The sequence below is a fragment of the Leptopilina heterotoma genome, unplaced genomic scaffold, assembly GCF_015476425.1.
Source record: "Leptopilina heterotoma isolate Lh14 unplaced genomic scaffold, ASM1547642v1 Lhet_14, whole genome shotgun sequence".
Taxonomy (NCBI): Eukaryota; Metazoa; Arthropoda; class Insecta; order Hymenoptera; family Figitidae; genus Leptopilina; species Leptopilina heterotoma.
Genome location: NW_025110859.1, coordinates 789,311 through 811,916, shown reverse-complemented (window position 1 = coordinate 811,916; position 22,606 = coordinate 789,311). Strand labels below are relative to the sequence as shown.

The 22,606-nt window shown below is 27.4% G+C and overlaps 1 protein-coding gene and 1 long non-coding RNA gene across 3 annotated transcripts in view; one reads left to right on the top strand and one right to left on the bottom strand.

Annotated features, from left to right (window-relative positions):
* The window catches only part of LOC122497994, a 33,566-nt gene extending 13,927 nt beyond the window's left edge, over positions 1 to 19,639 (bottom strand). Inside the window, exon 1 of the long non-coding RNA XR_006301186.1 lies at positions 19,507 to 19,639. This is a non-coding gene — a long non-coding RNA (uncharacterized LOC122497994). The remainder of the gene's footprint in view (positions 1 to 19,506) is intronic.
* A 214-nt stretch (positions 19,640 to 19,853) lies between these two features.
* LOC122497993 (fork head domain-containing protein FD2-like) lies at positions 19,854 to 22,359 on the top strand. 2 transcript variants are annotated; one of them, XM_043605457.1, is made up of 3 exons: positions 19,854 to 20,161; positions 21,506 to 22,045; positions 22,142 to 22,359. In XM_043605457.1, exons 2-3 carry the CDS (start codon positions 21,530 to 21,532, stop codon positions 22,307 to 22,309), a joined length of 684 nt encoding a protein of 227 aa, XP_043461392.1. In that variant the 5' UTR covers positions 19,854 to 20,161; positions 21,506 to 21,529; the 3' UTR covers positions 22,310 to 22,359. The 2 variants fall into 2 exon arrangements, with proteins under 2 accessions (XP_043461392.1, XP_043461393.1); XM_043605458.1 differs by lacking the exon at positions 19,854 to 20,161 and adding an exon at positions 20,773 to 20,892.
* The last annotated feature ends 247 nt before the right edge of the window (positions 22,360 to 22,606 follow it).

Sequence of the window (22,606 nt, the reverse complement as noted above, 5' to 3'; positions counted from 1 at the left end):
CATACTCATTGTACATACATATACGCATGCGCAGTAGTGTTTTGTGAATGTCAGACATGCGCAGTAGTGTTATATCAATGGTACGCATGCGCAGTAGTGTTTTGTGAATGTCAGGCATGCACAGTAGTGTTATATCAATGGTACGCATGCGCAGTAGTGTTTTGTGAATGTCAGGCATGCGCAGTAGTGTTCTATCAATGATACGCATGCGCAGTAGTGTTCTATCAATAGTACGCATGAGCAGTAGTGTTCTATTACTATAACGCATGCGCAGTAGTGTTGTATCACTATAAAGCATGCGAAGAACATTCAGAACTTCAAAATTCAATTTTTTAATCCATACACAATCTAAAAATTATTTTTCTACAATACAAAATTTCCAAAATAAGAAATGTTGAATTGTAATGTAAGTTAAAAGAATTAGATTATTGAGTATTGAGATTTAACAATTCTATTTCTGTGTAAGATATTTTAAAAAATCATTATTGTCAAAGTTTTACAAAAATTTAAATAACTTCTAAAAACATGAACACTTTTAATGATCTTAAGCTTACTTTAAAGGTTATTTTCTACAGAATGGGAATTACTTGTAGACATTAACGTGTAATTTTTTCTTAGAAATTCCATTAAAAAAAAATTAATTCAAACAGATTGAAATGAATTAAGATTTTTGGTAGATAGCGGGATTCATTCAAGCTTTTTGTATATTCGATTGAATTTGATTCAATTTGCCTGAATTTGTGCAAACGAATTCGCATTCGAAAGAAATGACCAAGGCATGCATTGAATTCGTGCTGGCGAATTAAAAAAAAATTAAAGGCCCCAAAACTTGTCCATTGAATTAGTAAAAATAGAACGTTTGGAATTTCAATACAATTTGACGAATTCAGGAAAATTGCAACATAGCTCCAATTCGTATTTGTCACAAAGCTCTTTGTGAATTCTTTTTAATTTATTTCAATTAGTTTTTGTTTACTGGGATTGCAGGTCGGCAAAGTTATACACAAAAATTTTAATTTGAAATAATTTTTTTGTACAAAAAACTATCCTTTAAAAAATATAAAACATGATATGATGTAGATTTTTCAAGAAAATTTAGTAAAAAAATGTTTGAATTTAAAAAATTATTTTTCTGTTAACCCGTTGCCTGTTAACGACCGTTGGGCAGTAAACTTCTTAGCGCAAAATAAATGCAATTTTTTATGTAAATTATAAAATAAATTGTTTTATATCATTATTAACACACTATTGATTGCAATGATCCTAAATTAAGTAATAAATAAATTATTATTCATTTGGATTTTTATCAATTTCAGTACCTAAGGGTTTTTCAGGTCGCTGAATTCGAGTTTGACCATAATTTTTAAAACTTCAAAATGCAGGATCCAAATTAGCGGACATACTTTTTAAAATTCATTTAGATTCTTATTAATTTCAGTATCTAGGGGTTTTTCGGGTCGCTAAATTCAAATTTGACCTTCATTTTCAAAAATTCAAAATATAGTGGACATAATTTTTAAAATTCATTTGGATTTTTATCAATTTTAGTATCAAGGGATATTTTGGGTCGCTGAATTGAAATTTGTCTTTCAAAATAAAAAAATTATGAATTCAAAATGAGGGACGTAATTTTTTTAATTCATCCCGATTTTTATCAAATTTTGTACTCTATTCTATATCCTTTGCATTAGCTGATAAAACGAATCATGACCCCAGAATGTGCCGCGTGGAGGCTGCAAAGGTTTTACATTACACTTTCTGTTCTTTGTTTTTTTTGTTTATACACTGAAAAAAAAAATTATTTGAATCAAATAAAAATTATTTGATTCAAATAAATTATTTATTTGGTTGTAATCCAATAAATGTGTATTTGAACCAAATACATAAATATTTGAACTAAATATTTTATATTATCGCACCAAATAATTGTTTATTTGAATCAAATACAACTAATTCAAATCAAATAAATAGAATATTTGAATCTAATAAATGATTATTTGAATCAAATTCAAAATATATTCAACTCAAATATATATTTATTTGACCCAAATATTTTATTTAATTGTATCAAATAACTATTTATTTGAATCAAATACAACTAATTCAAATCAAATAAATAAAATATTTGAATCTAATAAATGATTATTTGAATCAAATTCAAAATATATTCAACTCAAATATATATTTATTTGACCCGAATATTTTATTTAATTGTATTAACAAATTCAAATTATTTTAATGATGACGACAATTCATTGATAGTTCACTTTCACATTTTTTTATACACTTAAACGCAATTTTTATTACATACACATTTGAAAAATCCTAACGCTTGGGGGTACGAACCTACGCCTAACCGAATATTCACGCACCGAAGTCACGCACGCTAACCACTATACTACGCTCGCATGGGACTCTCAAATCTTAAATACTCTCAAGTGTCACTAGCTCAAATAAAACTTGTAGAATTACTACAAGGCAGTGAACAATTTTGCCGCTATATTTTCAATACTTAATTCAATGTATATTTACGAATATATTTCAATATTTCTTTAAAAAATCAACTTATTGTAATATTTTTATTTATATATTTTTTAATAATATTAATTATTATGTCAATAATAATAAATTTATATAGTAATAATATAAATTTATTTGTAATAATTATAAATAAAATAAATTTATTGTGTCAAATAATTTTTATTTGCATCAAATAAACGAAGTATTTGAGTGAAATAAATGAAAGAATAGTTTCAAATAATTCAATATTTGTATTAAATAAATTTATTTATTCAATTCAATTAACTATTTATTTGAATCAAGTACGATTTATTTGGTTCAAATAAGTATGATTCAAATAATTGAAGATATTTAAATCAAATACATACACTGCAAGCCCGATCAGCGGTCACCCGATCAGTGGTCACTTGTTTACGTCGTTTGTAGATGGGGCGGGCGAGGGGCAAAGAGGGAGTCGAAAAGTTGTGGCAGTAGCGTATACATTAAAAAAAAATTCAGTAGTCAAGTACACGGAGAAACTTTAGTTTGGAAAATTTGATGTTATATTAGTCATATTTACAAAAAGCGAATAGCAAACGAGGATATAACGGTATTTTTGTAAAGATTACTATTTAAATATTATACTGAGTGAGTTCCCTCAATATTGGAAAACATAATATAATAATTATGGATTTATATTTCAAAACAGAGCAAATTTCAATATAAAAATAGGAAACTGAAGTTGGTAAATCGTTGAAAGAGAGTTTTCTGAATATATTAATAATTGAAAAAGAATTTTGAACCTTACAAAAACTATGGTAAAAATCTATCTCGTGAGAAAACAAAATTACCATAGTTTTTTGGGAAAACTGCTATAAGAGTGGGAATGCCATGCGCAGCAATAGCGAAAAAAGATGAAGGTACACTTGACACTAGGAAACTTTGCCACAGTCGGTAGTGGATGTTCCACTAGCACTTTTAAATATCACAGGAAACATATTATATGTACACTCACACAATTTAGATACATTATATACATATTCTCGAAGAACGCACGCTTTTATAATACTAATATATCGAACTTATACTCTAATAATACACACATTCACATGTTCGTCGCAATACATGCTTAAGAAGAAAAGGAACTTCTTTATATACTAAACGACAAAAATTACTACCGCTTGCGAGAGAATTTCGAAATATTTGAAATAAAACATTTGAATATTCAATAAAGTTGAATTTCAGATTTACAAATTATTTGTAAATTTAATTTATATTCAAGTTTAAATTATATTTAAAATATAAATTAATATGAATAAAGTGAAATCTAAATTAAATTAAACTCTCAAAATTAAATATTCATTATCATTTAAAATATTTTTTCTCTTTTTTAAAATTACATTTTAAAATCATGTTTGAATAATAAAAATTAATTTTCAGAATTTAAAGTATAATAAAAGTAACTTAAACCATCTAATAAATATTTAGTACTGTTTAAAGTATTAAATAAATTCCAAATTCAATCAAACTTTATAATAAAGATAATTTTAAAATTAAAGTAAAATTGACTTAAAATTAGTCACCAAACACATTTTAAAGTAATTTTTTAAATAAAATTATATGTATATAAAAATTTTATTTTTGAATTAATTTATTGAAGTTACTTAATTAAATTAAATTAAACTATTTTATGATATCTAGATATTTTATTATTTATTATTAATTAATTAATCAATTTAATATTAATATATATTAACAAATACATGTTTAAAAAAAACACATGCAATTTTCACACAGAAGTTCAGAATCCACGCCGGGAACTTAAAACAATCACGTGATTAAATCTAATCGGTCATATTCGGCAATAGTCGGATATTCTTCGTACACCATCGTTCGTACACCATCGTTCGACCAATCGAATGTCATTAAGAAATAAAATTCCTATTTTCTGTGGGAATGTTCCCAAATGACAGTTTTAGATTGCACAATAATTAAATTTAAAACGAGTAATATTTTTAGCACCTCTGCTTCTTTCCAATAAAAATAGTAATTTTTCTAGAACAGAGTGTAAGATGTAAAATTCCAACTTTTACTTTTCATAATTATTATGGTCAAAATTATTTTTGTGAATATCTCTTTTTCCTAATTTACAAATCATATAGATTTTATTAATCATTCCAACTCACTTTTGTAATTATTAATACTATACTATAATTTTAAATCCTGTCGATAAATGTATTCTATACTATGGAAGTAGAAAATATTGTCATTTTTATCACTATATCCTCTCTTACTATTGGTTTTTTGTAAATATGACTAATATAACATCAAATTTTCCAAACTAAAGTTTCTCCGTGTAATGGTAACCCATCATAAAACAGTTCGTACGGTCCTATATGTTTACGCCCGATCAGGGGTCGAGCACCCCCGGAGCTGACCGCTGATCGGGCTTGCAGTGTATTAATTAATTTTGACTAGAAAACTATTAGAAACAAAATAACAAATAAGTAATTAATTGTAATTAAATGTAATTTATTTTTGATAATTAATAAGTCAAAAATAATGTAGGGGAGCGTGGGGTAATGGGAGCTTTTAAATTACACGTACTTAAAAGCTTTCAAATTCGCTGCAATGTCTAGAAAATCTTCTACAACCTTTGTTTATATCATTCCAAAACAAATGATCACATTCTTGACAAATTTTTAGTAAAGACAAGGGAAAATGTATTTTTTGAGTTTTCGTTGTAAAATGCAAAATATTTCTAAACATCACCATAAGTAGTTAAAATCGTATTATTTAGTTCTGTTTTTTCATTATATTATAGGTGAATATGTGGTGGATATGTATATACTTGTATAAAAATCGAGATAATAATAAAATTTGTTAATGTTTTTATTTTTTTATTCAAATTTTGTCCTGTAGAATTCTGTGGGGTAATGGGAGAATTAGTGTCAGCCCAAAGAATTTTCATTACTATGTTACAATTTTTTATTTATTTATAATTTAGGAAAAAAATTATTCTAAGTCTAAAGTTTTGGCTTCATTGTAAGTATTAACACTTTTTTCTATATTAGAAAACAAAAAATATTCCTAAAAAATAGAAGTTTTTTAAATTTCAAGTGAAAGCTCCCAATACCCCACAAATTGGGTGATGGCAAAAAATGTACTTTTTTTTTGAAAATTTTTTTTTCCAATTTACTTTCTCTTTTTAAGTTTCTAATTAAACACAATTAAAGATAAATAACGAAATGAGTAAGAAATAACGAAAACAATGTATTATTATAAAGATAAGTTGGTTTTTTTAATAATTTTCCTTAAGGGGCCAGGTGTCAATATCTCCGAAATGGCGAAATTGTCAAAAGTGCTATTTAGAAATTTGAAACAACCATGTGCAGTATACCTTATTTTTCCAATTTGACATTTTTTACTTTCGTTTGTGCAACGCTGGGAGCAAAAGTTTTTTTTTTAGTTTTTTTCTACACTTTTACGAATTTATTATTAAGGAAATTCTGAGGAAATCGTGTAATATTTCCAAATATTAGGTCTTAGGTTTTGAAGGTACACATCTCAGGAATATTTACCACCAAAAACTTTGATGAATTTGCAAAGCGTTTTTTTAAACAAATAATTATTAATTCGTTTAGTCACAAAAGAGTCAAAAAACCGTTAGGGGGTCCGGTTTGCCCCACTCTCCCCTATGCTTTTGTTTTTAGGGTTCCGTACACCTACGGTGTATCGGCGGAACCCTATTGGTGAGACTCTGTTGTCCGTAGCCAAATCGTGTCCCCCCCCCCCCCTAGCGGCTAAACTATTTGACCTAAAGAGCTCAAATTTGGTACAGTTATGTATTTTCACACGTAGATTACAGGAAAAATATAGCGAATGTGATTGGACGTGATGGGCATAGCGTTGTCAAGGAAATAACAAGATTTTTGGCCAAAAATACATAAAAAGTGACCATTCCCCCCCCCCTTAACTTCTAAACTATTCGACATGGACAGCTGAAATTTTGCATGCCGGTGTATTTTTACTCGAATATTACAGGAAAAATATAGAGAACTTGATATGTAATGATGGCCATAGCGTTGTCAAGGAAAAACTAAAAAATTTTAAAAAAAAATTTGTTTTCCCTAACTTTTACATTATTTGACCTAATGAGCTGGAAATTGGTATCCTGGTGTATTATTACAGTCTGACGACAAAAAATTTATTTAAGAAACTTTAAAAAAAAAAATTTTTTTTAATTTTTTTTAGTTTAAACACGTGGCATTGAATATTTTAAGGAAGAGAGTGAAATTTTAAGAGAATAAATGAGAGATTGTTTTCTGACTTTAATTTCTTAACTAAAAATTAAAAAAAATTGGACAAGTGCGAGTTGTACTCGCACTGCAATGGCGGGTTCCGCACACAAATATTAAAACAATACTTGCAACATTGATCGGTAATTGGTAGAATTAAAATTTATTATAATTTATTATAGTTCCTCTGCTTATTATTGTTTACAATATTAGATATACAATACTTTAACTTTTTTTAGTTATTTTTTTTTATCAAATGATTTTAATATATTTTTATAATTGTTTATTTTAATTCTACCAATTATCGATCAATGTTACAAGTATTGTTTTAATATTTGTGTGCGGAACCCGCCATTGCAGTGCGAGTACAACTCGCACTTGTCCAATTTTTTTTTCTTTAAAAAATATTGTTTGAAAAATCGAAAATGTGCAGATATTTTTTCATGATTCATAAGAAATTAATATTAGAAAATAGAAAATTTAAAAAAAATGATGAGTAACAAATGAAAAATATACCCATTCTGTTTATTATATGCTTTTTTCTATAACAAATTTCTAGAGGTGTGCAAAAAGCTCGAATAGCATTGTCGAGCTCGAGCCGGGCTCGATACTCGAGCCAGGCACGAGTTTTAGTTACTCAAAAATATTTGAGTGCTCGAAAAATTCAAGTGCTCAAAATTATTTTAGGTTTAATACTGTACGTGTCGGATGGAATTTGGTTCAAGTTCGGATTGATTCTGCTTAGCTCTGCTAGAAAAACGAAAAGCTTGAAATACTCGATCGAGCTTTTTGCACAACTCTACAAATTTCGTTTGACTGATAAAAAAATTATGATTAAGAAATATAGTAAATAAATACCCATTTTATGCATAATTTTTATTTCTCAATAACAATATTGTGATAAGAATTTTATTATACTTTTGAAAATAATTGAATTTCTACAATCATTTGAAACTTTTTCAAAATTCAATTTTTTAGTGGTTTTAACTAAAATTCTTCTATAAATCCATTATTTTTAATAATTAATTAAATATATATTGACAAATTTAACTAATTTTAGAAGATTTTGAATTATTAAAATTTTTCAAAAATCTATGTTCATTAAAATTTCTAATTAAATTCATTCAACATTAAAATTTTATAAAATTCAAATTGATACCGTTTGAAGTTCATTTGATAGTTGTTGATAGTTGTTCAAGATTTAAGTTAAATTTATAAAAATAAATTTTTGTCAGAAATTGAAAAAATTTAAGTTTTTGTATTAGAATTCGCGGTAATTGTATAGTCTATGAATCAAACAAAAAAGACACAAAAATTCAGAATTTTCTTATGAATTCTAAAAATTTAATATTTTTAGTATACTTTTAATAAAAATTCCTGACTTTTCCCTGAATTCCCTACGTCAGAATATATGATTATTATAATTATAATAATATTAAAACTATATATTCCAATTGATTTTTTATTTTTATAAAAAAAAAATTGAATTAATAATTTGTACGTTCTATTATTTTTAAAATTGCTAATTTTATTTAAAAGAGTGAGTGAGAAGTCAGCCTAGTTAAAAATTAATTATTAATGTTAATAAATTAAATAAATGTCAAATATTTGAACTGAAAAAAATGTTTTCTTTGTCTATTATATGTGCAGATTATAAAAAAGATACGATTTTCATATTAGTCAGTGTTTTAATATTCAGTTGCACGCGACTCAGAGCGATTATCATTATTTTATATTTTATGGGAAAATTGCATTTCTTGATAATTTATCACACAAAGTATATTTTAATTTATACGAGAGAAAATCGTAAATACTTCTTTTCAATATAAAAAACATAATATCTATATATGTTTTTCTTTCGAAACAAAAAATCAAATATTTTCCCCCATTCGAAACACCACAATTTTCTCTACTCAAATATTAACAAAATTCAACTCCCACTCTCTATAATGTATACATAAAATTGATAAATTTAATTCATTAATAAATAAACATAAATTTAATTCAAGAGACAATTTCCTCTTAAGGAATTTTTATCTTAAACAAAAGATTTTGAATACTATTGAAAAATATTAACAAATATAAATATTTTTTCATTTTTGCGATAAATATCAGATTTTACAATAAAAGTTTGTTTATACTTTTTTTGTCTTAATAAATTTAACGTAAAAAAATTAACTTGTATAAACTCCCCCAGCATTCAGTATTTCTTTCAATTAATTCATTATCACCAAAATTATAATAATTTAGAAAAAAGAAATACATCTGGAATATTTCAATACTAAAAAAAAGTATAATAAACAGGTGTGAAAAGACCTATCAATTTATTCTTCTATTCATGCTTAATAAAACGTAAATAATAGCTTAGCCAAATAATGGAATTTTAGTTCTTATTTTATATAAAAAAAAATTTTTTTTGATCTAAATATATTACGTAATAACCCGAGCAAAAGAATATATGTATAATTAAGGAAGATTTCGACTATATCAGCAATTAGTGACATCTATTAGACGTCAATTGAACTCTTTGGTTTAGAGTCAGGTGTTATTCTTAAGATAATTATTCCGATATGGTTGTCGGTAAATAATTATATTTTTGAATTTAATTTTTGATCTGAAAAAATAAGCTGCGTGAACGACTGCACTGTGCATCTGTGAGGACTCGAACCCCAGTTAATAGCTGCCTTTCGCGGGACTAACGCCTACCAATGCACCATGCCAACACAGCCTGGACGTTCACGTTTCTTATAATCTCAGATCAAGCCCATACACTAGTCGAAGAGCTGTATAGTTAATGTAGGAAATTATTTGCTGATTGAGAATTTTTAATTAAGGAAGATTTCGACTATATCAGCAATTAGTGACATCTATTAGACGTCAATTGAACTCTTTGGTTTAGAGTCAGGTGTTATTCTTAAGATAATTATTCCGATATGGTTGTCGGTAAATAATTATATTTTTGAATTTAATTTTTGATCTGAAAAAATAAGCTGCGTGAACGACTGCACTGTGCATCTGTGAGGACTCGAACCCCAGTTAATAGCTGCCTTTCGCGGGACTAACGCCTACCAATGCACCATGCCAACACAGCCTGGACGTTCACGTTTCTTATAATCTCAGATCAAGCCCATACACTAGTCGAAGAGCTGTATAGTTAATGTAGGAAATTATTTGCTGATTGAGAATTTTTAATTAAGGAAGATTTCGACTATATCAGCAATTAGTGACATCTATTAGACGTCAATTGAACTCTTTGGTTTAGAGTCAGGTGTTATTCTTAAGATAATTATTCCGATATGGTTGTCGGTAAATAATTATATTTTTGAATTTAATTTTTGATCTGAAAAAATAAGCTGCGTGAACGACTGCACTGTGCATCTGTGAGGACTCGAACCCCAGTTAATAGCTGCCTTTCGCGGGACTAACGCCTACCAATGCACCATGCCAACACAGCCTGGACGTTCACGTTTCTTATAATCTCAGATCAAGCCCATACACTAGTCGAAGAGCTGTATAGTTAATGTAGGAAATTATTTGCTGATTGAGAATTTTTAATTAAGGAAGATTTCGACTATATCAGCAATTAGTGACATCTATTAGACGTCAATTGAACTCTTTGGTTTAGAGTCAGGTGTTATTCTTAAGATAATTATTCCGATATGGTTGTCGGTAAATAATTATATTTTTGAATTTAATTTTTGATCTGAAAAAATAAGCTGCGTGAACGACTGCACTGTGCATCTGTGAGGACTCGAACCCCAGTTAATAGCTGCCTTTCGCGGGACTAACGCCTACCAATGCACCATGCCAACACAGCCTGGACGTTCACGTTTCTTATAATCTCAGATCAAGCCCATACACTAGTCGAAGAGCTGTATAGTTAATGTAGGAAATTATTTGCTGATTGAGAATTTTTAATTAAGGAAGATTTCGACTATATCAGCAATTAGTGACATCTATTAGACGTCAATTGAACTCTTTGGTTTAGAGTCAGGTGTTATTCTTAAGATAATTATTCCGATATGGTTGTCGGTAAATAATTATATTTTTGAATTTAATTTTTGATCTGAAAAAATAAGCTGCGTGAACGACTGCACTGTGCATCTGTGAGGACTCGAACCCCAGTTAATAGCTGCCTTTCGCGGGACTAACGCCTACCAATGCACCATGCCAACACAGCCTGGACGTTCACGTTTCTTATAATCTCAGATCAAGCCCATACACTAGTCGAAGAGCTGTATAGTTAATGTAGGAAATTATTTGCTGATTGAGAATTTTTAATTAAGGAAGATTTCGACTATATCAGCAATTAGTGACATCTATTAGACGTCAATTGAACTCTTTGGTTTAGAGTCAGGTGTTATTCTTAAGATAATTATTCCGATATGGTTGTCGGTAAATAATTATATTTTTGAATTTAATTTTTGATCTGAAAAAATAAGCTGCGTGAACGACTGCACTGTGCATCTGTGAGGACTCGAACCCCAGTTAATAGCTGTGTTGGCATGGTGCATTGGTAGGCGTTAGTCCCGCGAAAGGCAGCTATTAACTGGGGTTCGAGTCCTCACAGATGCACAGTGCAGTCGTTCACGCAGCTTATTTTTTCAGATCAAAAATTAAATTCAAAAATATAATTATTTACCGACAACCATATCGGAATAATTATCTTAAGAATAACACCTGACTCTAAACCAAAGAGTTCAATTGACGTCTAATAGATGTCACTAATTGCTGATATAGTCGAAATCTTCCTTAATTAAAAATTCTCAATCAGCAAATAATTTCCTACATTAACTATACAGCTCTTCGACTAGTGTATGGGCTTGATCTGAGATTATAAGAAACGTGAACGTCCAGGCTGTGTTGGCATGGTGCATTGGTAGGCGTTAGTCCCGCGAAAGGCAGCTATTAACTGGGGTTCGAGTCCTCACAGATGCACAGTGCAGTCGTTCACGCAGCTTATTTTTTCAGATCAAAAATTAAATTCAAAAATATAATTATTTACCGACAACCATATCGGAATAATTATCTTAAGAATAACACCTGACTCTAAACCAAAGAGTTCAATTGACGTCTAATAGATGTCACTAATTGCTGATATAGTCGAAATCTTCCTTAATTAAAAATTCTCAATCAGCAAATAATTTCCTACATTGAATATATGTATAAATTGTTTCTCCGTCAAAATAGTAGGTACATAATAAGCGTGAAAAAACATTATTAAAAAAAAAAGAAAAAAACGAATGAAAATTATGTTTTAATAAGAGAATATTAAAACCCCGTAACATTTGGTTTCCTTACTTTTTTGCACTCGGTTTACGCATTATAATGCGGAAGAAAGAAGCGGGGATTTTTGATATAACATATAATTATGTCGATTTTCACTAGAAAAATTATTCATTTTTATAGGCGATAAAAAAAAGAGACTTAAATTAATTTGAGATAAAATTATAGTTTTTACACTTCCTACTGTCATCAGGAAATATATCACTGGACAAGTGTTTTTAATTGTCGTAATTAATTAACTCATTTCTCTTTCACTCAAAAAAGAAAAATAACTTTCCTCAAATTGTTTGTAACAAAGTACAAAAATTTCCATCGGTTATAAAAATGTACCCACAAAATTGAAAAAAAAACTTGAAAAAACTTGTGTACAGAACATTTTAATTTTAATATTTTTCTACAATTGAAAAATAAATTGAATCTACTCTTTTAATATCTTACTTTTCATATTTGCTAATTTGCTAAATTTATTAATTCCAAATTTAATGGAGAAATTAAATAATTAGAAATCTAAGAGTAAAGAAATTGTAACGAGGATTTACTAGAGAAATAGAAATTATATTTTTATAATTATAATTATGTAATTAATTAATTATTTTTATTTATTTATTTGTTTATACACCCGTCTTAAGCCTACAATCTTGGCTATACAAGTGTTTTTACAACCGTAGAACATTCCTTACAAACATTTCTTAATACTAAATTTTTGCGCCTACAGAGCGACTTGAAAATTAGGAGTACTCGCATTTGCCTGGACTAATGGTGTGTACCGGACAATAATCGACGGTGCACAATCTTATACTTCGACGTCAGGTTGAGTCCACAATAGGCACTTTTCTTAAAGCGATGCATACCCTCTACATCGATTTCTATTGTTCGAACAATGGAAATCGATGTAGAGGGTATGCATCGCTTTAAGAAAAGTGCCTATTGTGGACTCAACCTCAAACCTCCCGCTCAGATTATCTCACGTGCCGGAAAAATCCCAGGCTAATGGGCGCGAACCAAGTACCCTTGGTCCGCCCACCGAGCCAGGCATTTATCCGACCGAGCCAATCTGTCGGTTAATTAATTAATTATAATACAATCATAATAATATGATTTTTTTATCAAATTTATTAAAAAAAGGATATAAAATAATTATCATATCCTTTTCTTTTATCATTTTAAGGAAGAATTTTTTAATATTCTGGAAACAATTTTTTTTCTTCTTTATCAATAGACACAATAAAAAATGTTGATTCTATTATATTTGACGATTTCTCAATATTAATTTTTAATCGCAAGAAATTATAATTTAGGGATTAAGATGTTTAATTATGTTAATTTAAAACATAAAAAAACAGTGGCACATATACAATTTCGTAAAATTTATCACTTCTAATGTAATAAATATATACAATGGTTTTTTTTCTTTTTTTAATCATTTATATTCATCGATTTAACAAAAGAGTTTCAAAATCTGTTTTTTATTTATTAAATATTCTTTTTGAAACGATTCAGCTGACGAAAAGTGTATATTTATTACATGTTCTTATTTGCCATCTTTATTATAATTTAAAGAAAAAAATACAATTATCTGATATATAAATCATAGATTGCTCCAAAAAAGACTATTTTTACCTTTAAAATATTTTGCGATTATTCATTTCAACATAAATTGACAAATTTTTTTTATCACTTTTCTAAATTATAAATTTATGTTAAATCGACGAATAAAAACGATATTATCAAGTCTAATTAGAACGAATTTATAGTTATTTTTTTAATAAATAACTAATAATTGAACTGAATTAAATTAATTATAACTATAATTATTAATTAGTTTTAGTAATAAAGAAGATAAATAAAATAAATAGTAATTAACCAAATGGACAGTAATAAAAATAACTAAATAAAATAATAATAAATAATTAAATTTAATTACCTAATATATAAATATTAATTTTCAATTAAGATAAAAAATGAATTCTACAATCAAAAGTATATCTAAATTATTAACATTGTCTACATGGTGCCGAAAAATAAATAAATTATCCAATAGGAAAAGAATTTTACATTTAAGAAAACAAACTAAAGTAAATTGAAGATAAAAGTGAAATAAAAGTAAAACACATAAAAAAATATTTTAAATATTTTAAGTATAAATTGTCTGGAATATAAAGTGCCAGATATTAAAAGAAAAGAAATTAAAATTAAATCAGAGCATCAAATTATTATAAACTATATAGCGAGATTTATCAAAATTTGATCAGTGATAATCACATGATTATGATAATATATTCTCTATGATAATTAGACTCGCTATGTAAATGTAAATTACAAAGCGTAATTATTTTATATACATTCGAAGGGCGATTAATCGACCTGAATTCTATATTTATGAAATTAACTTTCTTATAAATTTTCACCTCCAATATTCTAATATAAGTCATTAAACATGAAAATAATGATTAATAATTATTATTTTATTCACTGATTTAAATAAATTTCTTGTTATCACCAGTGCCGGACTTAGAAAACTTGTCGCCCTAAGCCACTACAATGATGCCCCCCCCCCCCCCCCTAAGGCGAAGATTTTTATTCATACTAATGACTAAAGTATGTGAGTGAACGATAGGCCTGTGCGGTAAACCGGTATACCGGTTTTTTTTCGGTATTACTGGAAACCGGTTTCCGGTTATGTATTCCCGGTTTAAGGTTTTGTTTTTTTAACCGGTTTTATGTTTTAAACCGGTTTTTCAAGAAATACCGGTTTTATTTTCTAGACCGGTTTTTCAAGAAATACCGGTATTTTTTTTAATACCGAAAACCGGTTATGGATTTTTAATACCGCACAGGCCTAGTGAACGAGATAGTGATATCTGATATGAGGTTGTTTCTTTCACTCTCATGCATTTACGTTTTGACACCGACACTATGACGTTTTTATGCCAACATGGCGTAAAATGACTCTCTACCTTAATATAGAATATAACAAAAACACAAAAGAAGTTTATTAACCTATTAACTGCTGCCGTCCAGTTTAAAAAAGGCACTATCTACATATTTTATGAAGAATGAGTTCTTTATACCGTTGAATTCGTAATGAAAAGACGAATCTAATAGTCGTATTCGTAATTGAAAATTTTAATTAGATTAGAAGATCATTAGCGGTTAATTAAACTATCTACAGAGATTTTCGAGAAGTATTTTTTAAAGTGTTACTATCTGCAGTAGGAGACGACCTATCTACAAAATTTTCAGGATTTTCAACCCACTTGACCCCTGAAATCCTGATTCACGAGCACTATGTACATAGGTTAGTCAGTAAACTGGTCTCAAAAGTCACAAAAGTAGAGAACTATGTACATAGTGAAGTTTTTCGTACATATTTTTCTCGAACTTTGGTTAACTTTCCTCAAGAGAGAGAGAGCACTATCTACAAGTTTAATTATGCAAATAGAATAAAAATAATAAAATAATTTGCAAATAAAGCTTTTATTTTGTATTAACACATATATTTAATGCAAATTAAAAAACAATTTTAATTATTTTTTTTGTAAAGTTAAAATTTAATTTAATAAAAATTTAATGCAGAAGAAAAAACATATTTAAATGATTATGTAATTTCTTGATAAATTAATTATAATGATTACAAAAATAATATAATGATTTACAAAATTAAAAGTTTTTTTAATTATTGACAATATTTTTTAAGCATTAATATAATTAATTTATCAAGAAATTACATAATCATTTTAACCCGTTTTTACTCTCAAGTCACTTATTCTACTTTTGCTCCCATTATTATTATTATAAAGCATTTTTACTATCAGCCGCTCTTTTGTTCGTGATTTTTCATTTGGTATTTTTAAAATTAAAAAATATAATATAATAAATAAAATAAAATATAAAATAATAATAAAAATATAACAGAAAGAAAGGATTGTGTTAGAAAATAATGTAGATAGTGACGCTTTAAACAGGAAAGTGGACCGACAAAGCAATTTTAAACGTACTATCTACCACATAGTGCACTTTTCATGTATTCTCCATAATTTTCGGATAAAAAATGTACACTCTATCTAAAGTTTTATTAATAAATAATTAAAATTAATAATTATTTTTTGCACTAATATGAAAAGAGCGTGTCCAAATTAGTCAAGAACATAAGTTTGTTAACAAAATTTTTAATTTTATTAAGAGATCCAGATGCAAAAGCGTTTCCTTCAATATCTCCGATTGAGCTAAAATGTAGATAGTGTCTTTTTTAAAAAGGACGGCAGTAACTGTAATGTATGTATATCAAAATTTAAATTACTTCAAAAAAAGCCTCTCAACAAAAATTTGCCGCCCCCCACCATCTGCCGCCCTAGGCCCGGGCCTAGTCTGCCTAGTTCTAAATCCAGCACTGGTTATCACATGTCTTCACTTTCTGAAAAATGAAATCGAATCTAAAATAAAAAATTATATTTTTGTCAAAAAAAACAGAAAATAAGAAAAATAAAATTTTCTACTCATTTTCGCAAATTGTTTTCCATAAAACATTTTTTTCCACCAAATATTTATAATTTCGTCAAAGAAATACTTGAAAGAAAACAGAAAATCAGAAAAATAAAATTTTGTATTCATTTTTGCAAATTTTTCTTCTACAGAACATTTTTTTTAAATATTCGTATTTTTATGAAAGAAAAATACTAAAAACGAAACAAAGAATCTCAAAAAAATATTAGATGCGAGGAAGAAAAAATTTCTTTTTTTGCCAAATAAAAATGAATCACTCGAATCGGAAATATTTAATTTTACATTTCGATGCACATATGTATCTATTTTCGTCAAAAATTTTCTAGCAAATAGAGCTACTTTTATAATTAGAGCCTTACAAGTTTATGTGAAAGAAGATGAATTATGAGGAATTGTGTTTGCTTTACAATTTCCTTTAGAGCATTAGAAATTTACTCATCTTTTAAGTAAATATGCACGAATAAACTTTTGCGATTTCACAAAAAAAAATTTTTTTTGCATAAATAATTTAACTTTTTTGCAATTTTGAACTTTAAATTTATTATTCTAATTATTTCTATCTAATATTTATATTTTTTTAATAAATTGAGAATTTAAAAATTTTTTCATTCCAAAAAGAAATTAATTTCCAAAATAAATATTAAAGTCAGAAATATTCAAATCATAGAACAAATAAATAAATTAAGAAAATAATAATAAAGTAAAATAAATTATTCTGAAATAATAAAATAAAAATATTTCGCAAATATTGAAGAAATATTTTCAAAAATAATTTTTTTAATGTTAATTTTTCTGTTTATGTCCTTTATGTAAAAAAATTACAACCAGTGTCAATTAAAATTACAACTTTCGAACTCTTCAGATAATGTATGTATATTGTCATCTAGATTTGCCCCATTTTCTCAAGTGGTTTGCCTTAAGTTCACGTAATCAATTTCCGGATATTAAAACGAGTGACTCTTTTCTATTTGAATAACTCTCCAAGTATTCTTCATAACTTGAGAAATAGAAATTTTGCTTTAAAAAGACGCCAATTTTTTTTAAAGCACTTTTCTTTTTTTTTAAAAGTTACCTACTTAATTTTTAAGTAATTCTCAAAATTATTAGCATTTATTTTTTTTAATGTAATGAATCAATTTAAAAATGGGGCAAATCAATTAAGAAAAAAATTGGACAAGTGCGAGTTGTACTCGCACTGCAATGGCGGGATCCGTACACAAATATTAAAACAATACTTGCAACATTTATCGGTAATTGGTAGAATTAAAATAAACAATTAAAAAAATATATTAAAATCATTTAATAAAAAAGAATAACTAAAAAAAATTAAAGTATTGTATATCTAATATTGTAAACAATACTTTAATTTTGTTTAGTTATTCTTTTTTATTAAATGATTTTAATATATTTTTTTAATTGTTTATTTTAATTCTACCAATTACCGATAAATGTTGCAAGTATTGTTTTAATATTTGTGTACGGAACCCGCCATTTCAGTGCGAGTACAACTCGCACTTGTCCAATTTTTTTCTTAATTTTAGTTAAGAAATTAAAGTCAGAAAACAATCTCTCATTTATTCTCTTAAAATTTCACTCTTCCCTAAAATATTAAATGCCACGTGTTTAAACTAAAAAAAATTAAAAAAAGTTTTTTTTTTTTTTAAATTAAAAAAAAATTTTTTTTGATTTTTTTTCAAAAAGTTTTTTAAGTAAATTTTTTGTCGTCAGACTGTAATAATACACTAGGATACCAATTTTCAGCTCATTAGGTCAAATAATGTAAAAGTTAGGAAAAAAAATTTTTTTTTTAAATTTTTTAGTTTTTCCTTGACAACGCTATGGCCATCATTATATATTGAGTTCTCTATATGTTTCCTGTAATATTCGAGTAAAAATACACCAGCATGCAAAATTTCAGCTCTCCATGTCGAATAGTTTAGAAGTTAACCGGGGGGGGGGGGGGGGGGAATGGGCACTTTTTGTGCATTTTTGGCCAAAAATCTTGTTATTTCCCATCACGTCCAATCACATTCGCTATATTTTTCCTGTAATCTACGAGTGAAAATACATATCTGGACCAAATTTGAGCTCTTTAGGTCAAATAGTTTAGCCGATAGGGGGGGGACACGATTTGGCTACGGACACAAGAGTCTCACCAATAGGGTTCCGCCGATACACCGTAGGTGTACGGAACCCTAAAAATGAAAATTATTCTACATCAAGACAAAAATACGTTGGGAAAATTGTATAAAAAGTGAAGCTATGTATGTAATAAAAGAAAAATATTTAAAAATAAATAAGAAAAAATTATGTACTTTAAAATAAATTTTAAAAATTTTCAGTCTCAAATACAAATAAAATTGATCGCTTTATTTTTTCAAAGCAAATAATTCAATATTAATATATGACGACACTGAAGTTTTTTCTTGTAAATTTCCGTTATTAAAAAAAAAAATGTTTTTTCCACTAATCTGATTATAGACATATTCTATCAAAATATTATTTTTATAATATTATATTGTAATTCAAAGAAGATACGTATACGATTCTTTAAAAATACTTGGAAAAACATTAGAATTGTTTTTAGGAGGGGATTCATTTCATTTTTTTTTTGTATTGGCCTTTTTTTCCAAAAACTGTTATTTTATGAGACTCTCTCATATAGAATTTCTTAATCCTACTTTATCCTCTTTTTTTCAATTTCCCTACTCTTATTTTCTTTAATTAATTTCTCCATTTTTGTTTCTTTTTTCAAAAAAATTTTTCCTCTTTTTTCGTAAAGGGAAAAAATTTCCTTTTTGGTGTCGAATATTCAAAAGAATATGAATGCAATGTTTAAAAATTGAAGTGATATTCTTTCAGATCTAAATTAATGTTTTCTAGTAAATATTGAGTAAATTAGAATAATAATAATTCTTACCCATATTTTCATTTATCATTTTTTGTTTCTTTAAATTTCCCAAATTGGCAGTGAATCGGGGGCTATAGAGGAAGATGGAAAAACGGTGGCGACTATTTCCAAGAAGCGCGAGTTTCGGTATAATTACCGCAACTCTGTTTACATATTGGCTCAGTTACTACCGGCGTGGGTGTTAAGGCATATGTGTAAACAGCAATAAAACATGTAGTGCGGTCGTCGGATAGGTAACCTCCTCCTTGAATCCAAAAGCCAAACGGGAGTTTCTGAAAATTCATGGGCGGAGTCGATGGCAGCAGATACCCCTGAGATGTCAAATTAAAACACCCTTCATTAGTCGATTTTCGTTCATCACAACTTAAACTATCGACCAACTTTTTTCTCACACCATTTACACGATAACTGCTCCCTACAAAAAAGATCAATCAATTAGCCAATCAATTAGTTAAACAATTAGTCAAAATTAGTAAAAAAGAAATCAAATTATCGAAAATTTAAAAAAAAAAAAGAATTTTTCAAATAAAAATCATTTTAATATTTTTCATTCAAAAAATGTTCATTAGAAAAGTGTGTCTTCAGTTTATAGAGTGATAATGCTTTTTTTGGGAAAAGTACCCGAGTGATTTTCATTTTCCAAGGATATAAACATTGTTTCAAAGTAAGAAAAGATTATTTAAAATTTAAATTAAATTATTAGAATAGAATTATTTCACGGCGACATTGTCTTTGAGCAATTTTGATTTTTCAAGTTATACGCTATTTTTTATTTTTTATTTAGATTTTAAAATTCAATTTAATTAAATTACATTTAATTTGTATTTAAAATTTACTTTTTTTTTTTACTTAAAATACTTTTTAATTTTACTCAGAAATTTTCTACTTAAAATAATAATTTGTATTGATTAAAAAACGTAATTTATACTTCTTCATTTAAATTTGTCTTTTATGGAAAAGAATCGAAAGATAATAATTTATTTAAAATATAGAATATGGAGTTGAACGTAAAATTTAAGTTTTATAATAAAATATTAAAAAGTGAGAAAACAAAATTTTTAATTTTCATTTAATTTCCTGCTTTCCATTGTTATATATTTTCTATTACGAATAGTATACAATTTAATTTAAGATATTCAAATTTTTTCATTGTCAATATTGAAAAATAATGATGCAAAGAAACAGAAAATTTCACATTTAAAGAGTCAATAATCATTATTTACTTTATAAACGTTATATATATATATATATATATATATATATATATATATATCGAAAAGAAAGACAAAAACACCTCACAAAATGAGATTAACAAAATTTACGAATTTCGAATTAAATCAAGAAGATTTAATTCAAGAAAGAAAAAGTATAAAGTAAAAGTAAAGTAAATAAAAAGTAAGTACCAATTAAGGATTTCCAAATTCGAATAAACAATTTTTTTCTTTACTCAAAGACATTAAAAAGGAGGTGTGTCTCTTAACTGCAATTTGAATATATTTGAGCCACTCTCACGTCACACAGATTGTCTCTCTCGCTTGATAAGACAGTATTATTTAATTATTATTCATTTATAGTTTCAAATATTAACGAGGACAACAATATTGACGTAGAATCTTCCACCTGAAACTGAGAAAGATAAAAATACTGAATAAACATTTTGTTTCGCTTTAAAGAAAAGAGAGAGAGAGAGAGAGAAGATATCTAGATATCAAAAAACGAACAAAAGAATTCATTAGTTTTATACAAATAATTCATAATTAAGCAAACTTTGATATTACAAAAGAAAAATTACATAAAATATTAAATAAACATCAGTCACTTATGTGGAATAAAATTGAATATTACCCGAGATATAAATATTAATTCTCAGTTTTAGCTTTATGAAAATTAACGTAAGTTTCAATGTTGAAGAAAGGAAAGAAATTATTTTTACTCAAGTGTTGAAAATATTAATTTCTAAATAGATAATTGAATGAATTAATAATTAACGTACCAATTATCTTTGCAGGTGTGAGAAAATAAAATAAGGATCATGGAGAAAATAATTCCCACGCTGTGTCCATTGCCAAATTACTACAGTTTATCATTGACTCCAACACTCAGTCTCCAGTCACTGTCAAGTCCAATGGATTTATCTCATTACTGGTCCTTGCCACTCCACAGATTTAAAAGTCATCCACGTTGTGAAAAGCCGCCGTACTCTTATATCGCACTAATAGCAATGGCAATAAATTCATCGCCAAAACAGAGATTAACACTTTCCGGCATTTATCGATTTATCATGGACAAATTTCCCTATTATCGTGAGAATCGTCAAGGTTGGCAAAATTCAATTCGACATAATCTCAGTCTTAATGATTGTTTTGTGAAAATACCCCGCGACAAAACATGTCCCAGTGAAGATGAACAATTTGCCGGCAAGGGAAGTTACTGGACACTCGATCCATCGGCAAGTGAAATGTTTGAACATGGAAATTATCGTCGGCGACGAACGAGAAAGCAGAGGAACTTTGAGAAACTTCAAAATCAAACTTCATGTATACTTCCGGTTTGTAGTATTTCTTTATTTTATGTCAATTATTATTCTCTGACAACTGAAAAAAAGAAGAAAAAATGTAATTCTATTAAAAAATATTTATTACAGATTACGAGTCACATGCAAATACCTGGATTTTCAGAGAAAATAAATGAATACGAAAGATGTTTAAAGGAAAAAGAATCAACCTCCGTTCAAGTTCCAGAGCATCGCATTAAATCCTCCTTGTTTACGATCGACAATATTTTGAGAAAATCTCCAGTTTCCGGAAGCTAACCACTTTCATAACAAGATTCATAATATTTAAATACATTTTCTCTCATAAATTTTCTTTCAGTTATTTTGAATTGAATGTGATAAAAAATATACGTACGTGTAAATATATATGTATGCATGCAAGTGTGTGTGTGTGTGTGTGTGCGAAATTAAATTTGTCATTTTACCATAAAAAACAATTTTTGGATCGAGACAAAAATACCGGAACTTGCGTGTTTGTTTACTGTTTTTTAGGGACTTTAATGACTCCAAGACGTTAAAGTCACACATGTCGATTGTTTGTTTCTTCAAAAAGCG

Bases quoted from the DNA above. Each gene is read 5' to 3' on its own strand.
- LOC122497993 (XM_043605457.1), top strand. From the start codon at position 21,530: ATGGAGAAAATAATTCCCACGCTGTGTCCATTGCCAAATTACTACAGT. The intron at 22,046-22,141 runs GTTTGTAGTATT...TATTTATTACAG, and splicing joins AAACTTCATGTATACTTCCG to ATTACGAGTCACATGCAAAT.